The following is a 10,855-nucleotide window of genomic DNA, read 5'->3' as shown; positions in this document are numbered from 1 at the left end:
GAGGAGCCGCTGCCGCCGCGGGAGGGAGCTGCGGCTGTGCCCGGCCGAGCGGGGGAGGGCGCCGCCGCTCAGAGCCGGGGAGGGAGACGCCGGAGCGGGAAGCCCGGAGGCCGCGCTGCGCCGGGTAACCGAGGCGGCTGAGGACGCGCGCCGGGGTCGGGGCCGGGCGGCGGGGAGCGAGCCGCGGGTGCCGGAGACGCCGAGGGGGACCCGGGGCGCCCTCCAGGCAGGGGACTGGACGAAAGAGGATCAGGGCACTGGAGAGGACGCCGAGAGCCGGGGGAGGGGAGGGCAGGAAGCGAGGCCCGGGCCCGAGCCACGGGCAGAGGAGCCCGCGCTTCTCCGAGCCGGCAGGCGCAGTTCTCGCCGGCCGCCGGAGGGGGCGGCGGGGCCGGTGAGCGCTGCGCCCCCGCCTCCCGGCCGCCGTCCTCCCGCCCTCTCCTTGGCTCGGCTCCCCGGAGGCCGGGGCGGGGGCGCCGGCGGGGCTGGGCCGCAAGCTCGGGGGAGGAGGCGGCGGTTCCCGCCGTGGTCGCGCCTCTGCGCCGGGCTCCTCCGTGCGCGTCGGGGTGGCTGGGCGGTGGCGGCGCCTCTGGCCGGGGTGGGTGGCTCGGGGGCGGGGGGCAGGCTAGGCCGCTTCTCTCCGGCTGCTCGCCCGCCCAGGCGGGCGGGGACGGCGTCGGGAGCCCGAGAGGGGGGGCGGCGGGAATCCGGATCCGGTCCCCGGGGGCGGTGCGGCCGCTGCGCTCCGGGGCTGGCGGCGGCTGCGCTGCGTCCGGGTCCCCGCCGGGTTGCGGAGGCGGGGGGAACCGGCCGGGGGGAGGCGGGAGGAGGAGACTGCGGCGCGTGCCCGCTTTCGCGGTCGCGCGCGCCCTTTACCCGCCCTTCCTCCTCCCCCGCCCTCCAGCCTGGGGCCTCCCCGGGGCGGGCGCACGGAGGAGGAGGAGGAGATTTTTTTTTTTTTTTTTTTTTTTGGCCCGGGTGGGGGAAGGAGGGTGGAGGGCGGGCGCTAGCTGCACGCGGGAGCTGGGAGCAGTCTCTCGCGTGGGCAGGGGAGGGCGCACGCGGTGGAGCCGGGCTGCAGGGGCTGGGGCGGGGGGGAGGGGGGGCGCTCCCACACCCACCGACCCATTGGGTCTACTAGGGTCTTGGCAGTCTCCGTGAAAGTGTGGACTTGTGCCCCCCTCCCCTTTGGGGGAGGGAGGAATAGAAAGTCCCTCACCTCGCATCCCGCCTGAGTGGGGACTGGTATCTCTCCTAAAGGGTGAGGTGGTTTTGACCGCGGGTTGCCCGGCCAGCACGACCCGAGGAGGTGGCTGGAGGAGGTGGCTGGACGGCTAAAGAATGAACGGAGAAGCTGACTGCCCCACAGACCTGGAAATGGCCGCCCCCAAAGGCCAAGGTAGGAGCTCTTTAACTTAAGCTCTCTTTTTCACATGGCTGTTTGCAGGGTCCGCTCTCCTTCAAAAGGGTTGCCGTCTGCATTCTCTGAATTGAGATGAGGTCGGTGTCTTCAGTTTTATGAGTTAAGTTCGACCAAACCCAAATTATTTGGCCTTGAGACAGTAAGCTGTATTTTTCACACTCCGTTTCCTCTCTTAGAGAGGGAGAGGGAGGCCTGTGCGAGCCTTCTTTCTGGGGTTCCCAGGCAGACCCCAGTGTGCCCTTGCCCTCTCTACACCCGGTGTCGGGGAATGGGAGGTAGGACGAGGAATGTGGGGGGAAGAGGGAGAAAAGAGGGATTGGGAAGGCTTTTCAGGTTTTTATTGTTATTAAGAGGACAAGATTTTTGGTGAGGCAGGTGGAGAGAGAGGATGTTTTGGTGGCTTTGAGGCTCCAGGCCATAGGCCGTCCATAACTAGACCCTATCCCATCCAGTAGGGATCCCGTGGGGGGGAGGGGGCAGGGGGTAGGATGAAGATGAGCATCTGGCCATGACTGTGGGACACTGAGAGGAGAAAGGATTATGGGTCCATGTGACCCACCCTGCGGAAACCCTGACCAGATGCAAATGCAAATGAAGAGCCCTTTTGACTACTAGCCTTGGATATCTGTTCTCCTGTCTCACCTTCCAGAGTCACCAACCTCCAGGGAGGCCTTCTGGAGCTGTATTTCAGTGACTGGAAATCGCTGGTTCAGACCCACCCCTTTTTTTTGCCTCCCTAGGGAGTTGGGCTCAACTCCCTGGATCCGGGGGATCCGGTTCTCCCTGGAGCCAGGGCCCTTTGCCCACCTGCCCGTCTTGCCTCCCAACTCCCCTGTATGGTTTTTCTGTTTCCACTCCATTTTTCTTACTTGCCCCAAATTTTCCTTTGGTCTTCCCTGAGAGGCCAAGAGGGAGTGGGGGATGATGGGATACCCGTGTCTTTAAGGTTAGTTTCCAGTTACGCTGGAGAAAAACGTCTGCATGGATTCTCCTTACTGCCCACACTCCATCCTGTCTTTGCACATCTCCGGTGTCTGCCTAGAACTTAAACTTGGCAACACATATCAATGTGTTGTGCCTCCCTCCCCTCTCCCAGTAAGTTAGCGGTTTTCCCACCGAGCCCCAAATCACTGTAGCTCATTTCTTCCTCTCCCCTGTAATAAACAGTAGCCTGTGGCGGCCTAGCGTGTTAGAAACGGTCGTAGTCTTGGTGCCTTCTGGACGGGAATCCCAGCTCTGATCCATATGGTCACAGTGTTCCCTTATGACAAGGTCGTGTCTCGTGCGTGCCTTCCCATGTAGGAGGCAACCAGGGATGTGGGGTTCTCTGGGAAAGAAGGACTAGGGAAGAGATGAGGGGAAAGGATGGAGCTGGGCATGACTGCCTTTCTTGCCCTTCCCCAGACCGCTGGTCTCAGGAAGACATGCTGACTTTGCTGGAATGCATGAAGAACAACCTTCCATCCAACGACAGCTCCAAGTTCAAAACCACCGAGTCACATATGGACTGGGAAAAAGTAGCATTTAAAGACTTTTCTGGAGATATGTGCAAGCTCAAATGGGTGGAGATTTCTAATGAGGTAACTGATCTCCCCCCCCCCCCCCTTCCTGACACAGCTACACGAACTCTGCCTCAACCTTCCTGGTGGGGGAGAGGAAACAGAAGTCTGTAAACAGGAAGGAAAGAGACCAGGCGAGGTGCTCATGTGGTCGCCCTTGTGCGTTTGGGAGGTGGCATGGTTGACAGCACTGGCCTAGAGTTCTCAGTTCTGCCACTTTCTAGCTGTGTGGCCTTGAATACTTACCGTCTTGGAGCTTCTGTCGCCTGAGCTGTTCTGGGGATTGAATGAGGTGCTGGCATGGACAACCGCATCGAGGTCAGGTGGTCACCTTGTTGCTGTCCTTTGGTGTATACGGACTGCCTGGTCCTCTGCAGTAGGCATGGGCCAGCGCCTGGGTGCCTGCCTGGGGTGTCAGGGGCTGTCTGAGGTGTGTGGCTGTTGGCCTCTGCTCCTCCCATGATGAATTCAGCCTAGTGGAAAATAGAGGAGACCCGCTGGAAAAGGGGTTAGGCTCTGGGGTGGTGCTTCCCCGTCCTGAACGTCCTCTTGCACTCACTTCCCTTCTTCCTCCAGGTGAGGAAGTTCCGTACGTTGACAGAATTGATCCTTGATGCTCAGGAACACGTTAAAAATCCTTACAAAGGCAAAAAACTCAAGGTGAGTTTCCAAGAGGAGGAGCATGGCATGTAGGAGAGGAATGGTCCAAAGAACGGATGCTGTCTGACCTTCACCGTGTCCTTGACCCTCCTTCCAGAAACACCCGGACTTCCCAAAGAAGCCCCTGACCCCTTATTTCCGCTTCTTCATGGAGAAGCGGGCCAAGTATGCGAAACTCCACCCTGAGATGAGCAATCTGGACCTGACCAAGATTTTGTCCAAGAAATACAAGGAGCTGCCGGAGAAGAAGAAGGTGGGGGGAGGGGGGCTTTGGCGGGAGGAAGGGAGAGGCAGGTAGCAGCTGGTGTGGTGTAGGTCAGTCGGGGGGGGGGGGGGCCGGGAGGCTCAGACAGAGGGACTCGGCATCAGGGTTACGGGTGGGTCAGCGTAGCAGAGTGTAGGGTCTTGGGCAGCCACACTTGATCTCCCCGTCCCGCACACCGTCAGGCACGGGCATTGTCGAAGGTGTAATCCAAACTGAAGCAGGCGCTCAGACCAACATTTTGCCCCCCAGACCATTCACAGCGTTCTCTCACTCGGCTCTGCCCCTGTGCACGCGTCCTCGCTCTGAGGCTGGCACAGCAGGTCCACCCTCTGACATTTGCCAGTGTGGTCTCATTTGATGTGTGCCGTATCCTTGGAAAGGTAACCCCCCGGAGGAGGGGTTATTCAGATCCTGTGGGCAAGGAACTGAGGCTCAGGTGGGACTCGTGTCCCGGGTCCCACAACTAGTGACAGCAGAGCAGGACTTGGGTCCGGTGCTCTTCTCACTGCCGTGTCCGTCCGTACGTTATCAGGTGGGCTTCCTTCCTCCGTACGCATGTTCGCCCGAGGACATACCTTGACCTTTGGGGCCTTGTGCTATCCCGGGCCATCGGAGATCCTTAACCTTGGGCAGAGGTTACCCGAGTCGCCCAGGGCAGGGGTGGACACGAGCGCAGTGAGGTCAGGTGGACCCTCACAGAAGCTGGCAGCAAAGCAGTGGAGGAGCCTGTAGCAGGGCCCGAGGGAGTTGGGGTGGGGAGAGAGACAGACACCGCTGGTGCTGGACTTGCAGGGTGGAGCCAGGGAGAGGAGTCGGGGAGGGGCAGCGGGAGAGGCAAGAGGGCACGTTTGCCGGAAGAGGAAACAAAGCCATAACCCAGCCGGCACACCACGCGCAGCCTTCTTCTGGTCTGTGTACTCTGGCTGCAGGCTCACGTGCCCTTGGTTCTGTGCCCAAAAAGGAGCCAGCTTGGCTGGGGGAAACCGGCTGCCCAGGCCAAGCAGGAGTAGGAACTGGCGGAGTTCTCCTTGACCCCTCTGATGGGGATGTTGCAGAGCTGGCTGCCCACACGACACCCAGACACACACGGGATGGGAGGGAGAGGCAGAGGGTCCAAGGACCAGGGAAGGACAAGAAGCTACATGGTAGGGTGGACAGGGTGCTGGCCTGGGGGACGCAAGACTGGGGCCTGGTCTCCTGACTACCACTGAATTGCTCTGTATGTGACCTTTGGTAAGTTACTTCGTTTCTCTGGACATGGTCTTTATCTGAGGTGCAGAGAGTAAGCCCGATCCGTCCGGTGCCTTCCTGTTCTGAAGGCTGCTGAGTTGTGTGAGGAGGGCCAGAATTGGGGCAGGGTAGGCTGGGCGCTGCTCCCTGTCTTCTGCAGGAACCACAGGGGAAAGTGAAGCTGTCTCTTCCCGTGCCTCGTGCCTCTTCTGTGAGAGGCAGGGGTTAGGCTCGGTTGTCATGAGCCCCTGGTCCCTTCTAAGGCTGACTCTTGTGAATGGGGGAGAAAGGAGAGCTGGACACCGAGTGGGAGCCAGGACAGGAGGCAGATGAGGAAAGGAAAGAACGGATTGGAAAGGAGGTTTGAGGAAGGAGCCTGGAAGAAGGGATTGGAGGCAGGGAAGAAGGTGATGGGAGGGGGTTAGGAATGGGAACTGGATGTAGTGGCTTGGGAAGAAAACCCAAATTCAAGAGACAGATCTATCAGAATGTCACTTACATTGCAAGAATTCACTCTAGGTTCCTTCAACACCATCTCCCCTCAGCCCTCGAAAACGGGGTCCAGCCTGGCCCTGGCCCTGGCCCTGTGGGCCACCCCTGAGGCAGCAAACCATTATCAGCTGCCACAGACATTGGAGGATCATTGGAGGAGGAAATGATCCAGAGGAGGCCTACACCCCCCCCCCCAACTCCTCATCATGGAGAGTTTTGCGGTGCTGGGGAAAGGTGGGGAGGTAGGGTCAGGGGGAGTCCCAGCCCGGTCACTGCTCACTGTGACTGGCTACGGTTGAGTCTCCCCAGCCCGCTGGAAGGCAGGCCACCATCTCCTGCGAGCTCATGCCACCCTCTGTCCACGTCACCACTGGGAGGCAGAATAGCTAGCAAGGAGGACTCGGTGGTTTTTATAGCTCAGGCTTTGGGTCCTGGATGACCCCGTCCCCTCCTCCCCCAGATGAAATATATTCAGGACTTCCAGAGAGAAAAACAGGAGTTCGAGCGAAACCTGGCCCGGTTCAGGTAAGGCAGTGGAGCCCAGAGAAGGGCCACAGGGCATTGGGTGTGGCAGGATAGGGTGACACTGACCAGAGCCTCGAGTTTGCCATTTGTGAGGCATGGAAGATGGATGGGTCATGTGTAGACCCTAGTGGGTCGTGCTCAAGGGCAGGGACAGGCAGGCGGCTGCTGTCCCAAGAGGCCCCGATTGATAGGCCTAGGAGCCTTGGTGGGTGGGGCAGCTAGACGGGGTCTCCCGGGCAGGATTCCCCCCGCACCCACTGATTGTTGCTCCCCGTGCCCTGGCTAGGGAGGATCACCCTGACCTAATCCAGAATGCCAAGAAGTCGGACATCCCCGAGAAGCCCAAAACCCCCCAGCAGCTGTGGTACACCCATGAGAAGAAGGTGTATCTCAAAGTGCGGCCAGATGTGAGTGTCCGGCCAGGGGGTGGGGATGGAGGGCGCACGGTGGTGGCAAGGGGGGAGCCGCGCCAGGTCGGCCGGGCACGGTGCAGGGGAGCAGGAGAGGAGGCCCCTCCCCAGGGGTGGGCTGCATGGACAGGGCCTGGGCCAGCTGGCGTGCGAGCGTGTGCGTGCGTGCGTGTGTGAGCCTGTCCCCTTGCACCCAGGCGGGACCCCCGCCTCTCCACCTTCCCCTCCTGGCCTGTGGGGGACACTCATGTGACCTCCTGTGGCCTGAGGGGGCGGGGGCCTCTGTGCCCCCCTCCCCCTCCCCTCTCCCTGCCCCTGGCTGCCTGTGTGTGTCTGACGGCTTTTGGTTTGCAGGCCACTACGAAGGAGGTGAAGGACTCCCTGGGGAAGCAGTGGTCTCAGCTCTCGGACAAAAAGAGGCTGAAATGGATTCATAAGGCCCTGGAGCAGCGGAAGGAGTACGAGGTTAGGCTTCCGCTGCGCTCCTCCCCATCCGGCTCTTCAAGAGCCTCTGCCCTCCATCTCTGTGACCTCCGCACTCTGCGGGAGGTGGTCACTCCCTGTCCCTCCATTGAGGGAGGGGCCTTCTGGGCCCCTCACCTCTGCCCCTACCTTCCCCGCCCCCCTCCCCTCCATGAGATCTCAGGCTAGGGCAGGGCAGGGCACCACGTCTCGTGTGACATAGCAGACACACGGCCACCCCCCCAGCTTTGCTCCCTGCCTCCCCTCCCCAGCGGCTCTCCCCCGTCCCCGGCCCCGGCTAACCCCACACCCCGTTGCCCTCCATCCCCCCACCTCACTCTGCAGGAGATTATGCGTGACTATATCCAGAAGCACCCCGAGCTGAACATCAGTGAGGAGGGCATCACCAAGTCCACCCTCACCAAGGCCGAACGCCAGCTCAAGGACAAGTTTGATGGGCGACCCACCAAGCCACCTCCGTGAGCGCTGCCCTGGGGTGGGGTGGGCGAGTGGGCAAGCGGGCATCCAGGGAGCTGGGCCAGCAACATTGGCCAGCGTCCGAAGTTGAGGAAGCCTGTCGCCTTGAGCCGCCCCGGTCGCTCAGGGAGATGCTCCTCCTTTCCTGCTGGTTCTGATAGGAACAGCTACTCGCTGTACTGCGCGGAGCTGATGGCCAACATGAAGGACGTGCCCAGCACTGAGCGAATGGTGTTATGCAGCCAGCAGTGGAAGCTGCTCTCCCAGAAGGAGAAGGATGCCTATCACAAGAAGTGTGACCAGGTGAGCTATGCTGAGGAACTTCTGGAGACTCTTGGGCCTGGCCTGAGAAACTTGAAGCATGACATCTGGCCCCAGCTAGGGGTCAGTCAGGGATTGACCAAACGGATCTTGGGCGCCTGCTACAGACTCGGTGGTGTCTGGGCTGATGTCTACCACCTATAGGGGGAAATGAGGTCCTGTCCGGCTTCTGGACATTTTGCAGAGGACTACTGTCCCTTGAGAACTGGAGGGCCTGACCCTGACTCCCCCTTCCTTCCCCAGAAAAAGAAAGATTACGAAGTGGAGCTGCTCCGTTTTCTAGAGGTGAGCGTTGTTATAGGCGGGGCATTGGGCAGACAGGCATTGGGATGGACCAAGTCCCTTTGGACAACCTGGGAGCAGGCTGGGAGCCAGGTGCACAGCCCCATGCCACCTCTTGTCTCTGGACCAGAGCCTTCCTGAGGAGGAACAGCAGCGGGTCCTGGGGGAGGAGAAGATGTTAAGCATCAACAAGAAGCAGGCCACCAGCCCAGCCTCCAAGAAGCCCTCCCAGGAAGGGGGCAAGGTGGGCAGGGGGCAGAACTGGGGCGGGGGGGGGGGAAGATGGGGCTCCCCACCAACACCCCATGGGACCCGGCCCTCTTCGTTCACCTGTAGGGAGGCTCAGAGAAGCCCAAGCGGCCCGTCTCGGCCATGTTCATCTTCTCTGAAGAAAAGCGGCGGCAGCTGCAAGAGGAACGGCCCGAGCTCTCGGAGAGCGAGCTGACCCGGCTTCTGGCCCGCATGTGGAACGACTTGTCGGAAAAGAAGAAGGTCAGGCTCCCTAGGCCAGAGGGGGCTGCCGGGCCGAGACCAGGCCGCTTCTCCCCCAGGGGCTAGCTTCACTTCCTCACCCTTGGCCTGTGTGAGCCACACGTGTGCCTGAGCTCAGAGCGAGTGAGTGAGCTGAGTGAGCCAGGCTGGGAGCTCCGCAGGCCGGAAGGCGGGAAGCTGTCAGCTGAGGGCTCTGGCTCCCTGGGGAGCAGAGCCGGTTGGCGGGCTGAGCCCCAGGCTGGAGACATCTGCACCAGCCCACGCCTCTGCCTCTGCTCTGCGCTCCCCGCCCTTGCGGAGGGGGTTGGGGGGGGGGGGGAGACTTCAACTGCTGGCTGAGGAACGCGCGCCCCCTTGGGGCGGCCGGAAGGCTGACGCCACTGCCATCCCTCCGCAGGCCAAGTACAAGGCCCGGGAGGCTGCGCTGAAGGCCCAGTCGGAGAGGAAGCCAGGCGGGGACCGCGAGGAACGGGGCAAGCTGCCTGAGTCGCCCAAGAGAGCTGAGGAGATCTGGCAACAGAGCGTCATCGGGGACTACCTGGCCCGCTTCAAGGTGGCAGGGAGCTGGAAAGGGGTTGCTCAGCAGGCTGCCTACACAGGCCACCTCTGGCCCCAGGGGATCCTTGCCATAGCTGACACCCCTGTTTGTCTCCAGAATGACCGGGTAAAGGCCTTGAAAGCCATGGAGATGACCTGGAACAACATGGAGAAGAAGGAGAAACTGATGTGGATTAAGAAGGCAGCCGAAGACCAAAAGCGATACGAGGTGGGAAGGGTTCTGCTGCTCGGCCCAGTGGGCGGGGTGGAGCTGGGGCCGCCTCCCTCCACTGCACTGGTGGGAGCATCCTTTTGGGTGGGCAGCTTTCCTCCCTGGGTGGGCCGTGGTCCCAAAAGGCCCAGCCTCGGTTGCGTGACCCCGAGCAAATCTCCCAACTTCCTTTTCTGAGCCTCGGTCACACATCAGTAAAGTGGGGACAGTGATGCCGGTCACGTGGGTGCAGTTGTGACTGCACTTTCGAGCAACGGCGCCTGACCCAGGTGTGAGCTGTTGGGAAGTGGCTCCCTGGCTCTGCCTCGGTTTCTCCTCCTCCCCCGGGACGTAAAAGGAGAGCCGGCTCAGGCACTGATGGCACGGGGCAGGAGGTAGGAATGTTTCTGGGTGGGAGGGGGGGTGGAGCGAGTGTGACCTTTCTGGGCGTCCCCGCAGAGAGAGCTGAGTGAGATGCGGGCACCCCCAGCTGCCGCGAACTCATCCAAAAAGATGAAGTTCCAAGGAGAACCCAAGAAGCCTCCCATGTGAGTCCCGTGTCCGGAACCCGCCCTGGCACTGGGGAAGGTCACGGCTGAAGGGCTGCTGGGCCAGGGTCCTAACCCTGCCTGCACCACCCCACCTCCTAGGAACGGTTACCAGAAGTTCTCCCAGGAGCTGCTGTCCAATGGGGAGCTGAACCACCTGCCGCTGAAGGAGCGCATGGTCGAGATTGGCAGCCGCTGGCAGCGCATCTCCCAGAGCCAGAAGGAGCACTACAAAAAGTTGGCAGAGGAGCAGCAGAAGCAGTACAAAGTACACCTGGACCTCTGGGTCAAGGTGAGCGGGCTTGGACCCTGGGAAGAAGGAGGCCTCATCTAGTTGTTCCGCATTCACGATTGCGGTCAGCGTCCTAGCAGCCCTGTAGTTGCTATCGAAGTCCCAACAGTTGCTATTAAAGAAGAGAAACCAGGGCTCAGAGAGGTTAAGTAGGTTACCCAAGGTCCTACAGCTAGTAGGCAGAATAGTCCAAATCAGATTGTCTTTTCCTACTTCCATCCAGGACCAGAGGACCTCTCCCAGACTCTGGTTTGGCCCCAAGCCTCTGAGCTCCCCTTCTGTCCCTTGGTTGAGTGGTCAGATTTGTAACGGGAGAGTCCCCTGTGTCCCTACCCAGCCATCCGGGCAGGTTCGCCAGGGACCCTGGGAAATAGGTTTAGGTTAGCAGGGTTTAGGTGGGCAGAAGTTTGGGGAGCCCCAGACTGCCTCATCTGTGGCTCCAGGCTTGTTGGGTGGGAATGATGATGCCAGGCTATGTTAGCCATGGGGGGGGCGGGGAGGGAGGCTTCTCTGAGCTGAGGAAGGCCCTAACTCGAGCCTGCACTCGGGTGAAACAACAGGAGGGACAGGAAAACCAACAACCCTAGGAGAAGGTAGCTTAGAAAAGGATTTGGGGCATCTTAAGCAGTCGTATGGGAGCTGTGTTCTCAGATCCTGGGGGGGGGGGGG

At 60.9% G+C, this 10,855-nt stretch overlaps 1 protein-coding gene across 5 annotated transcripts in view; it reads left to right on the top strand.

Annotated features, from left to right (window-relative positions):
* The first annotated feature begins 18 nt into the window (after positions 1-18).
* UBTF (upstream binding transcription factor) overlaps positions 19-10,855 on the top strand; it is a 13,858-nt gene continuing 3,021 nt past the window's right edge. The window contains exons 1-17 of one of the 5 annotated variants that reach the window (XM_040497763.1): positions 19-124; positions 1,261-1,399; positions 2,828-3,003; positions 3,559-3,642; positions 3,740-3,895; positions 6,090-6,154; positions 6,441-6,561; positions 6,919-7,029; positions 7,372-7,505; positions 7,665-7,806; positions 8,068-8,109; positions 8,237-8,350; positions 8,443-8,598; positions 8,996-9,151; positions 9,254-9,364; positions 9,806-9,894; positions 9,997-10,186. In XM_040497763.1, coding sequence (XP_040353697.1) covers positions 1,342-1,399; positions 2,828-3,003; positions 3,559-3,642; positions 3,740-3,895; positions 6,090-6,154; positions 6,441-6,561; positions 6,919-7,029; positions 7,372-7,505; positions 7,665-7,806; positions 8,068-8,109; positions 8,237-8,350; positions 8,443-8,598; positions 8,996-9,151; positions 9,254-9,364; positions 9,806-9,894; positions 9,997-10,186 — 1,905 coding nt within the window. In that variant the 5' untranslated portion in view covers positions 19-124; positions 1,261-1,341. Of the gene's footprint in view, positions 125-499; positions 599-1,111; positions 1,400-2,827; positions 3,004-3,206; positions 3,301-3,558; positions 3,643-3,739; positions 3,896-6,089; positions 6,155-6,440; positions 6,562-6,918; positions 7,030-7,371; positions 7,506-7,664; positions 7,807-8,067; positions 8,110-8,236; positions 8,351-8,442; positions 8,599-8,995; positions 9,152-9,253; positions 9,365-9,805; positions 9,895-9,996; positions 10,187-10,855 lie in introns of those variants that run through there. The other 4 variants (XM_040497765.1, XM_040497766.1, XM_040497764.1 and 1 more) reach the window with 4 other exon arrangements.

Source organism: Herpailurus yagouaroundi, unplaced genomic scaffold (assembly GCF_014898765.1).
Source record: "Herpailurus yagouaroundi ecotype Mexico unplaced genomic scaffold, PumYag 189, whole genome shotgun sequence".
In the NCBI taxonomy this organism is placed as follows: domain Eukaryota; kingdom Metazoa; phylum Chordata; class Mammalia; order Carnivora; family Felidae; genus Herpailurus; species Herpailurus yagouaroundi.
This window is presented reverse-complemented; position numbering and strand designations above follow the sequence as displayed.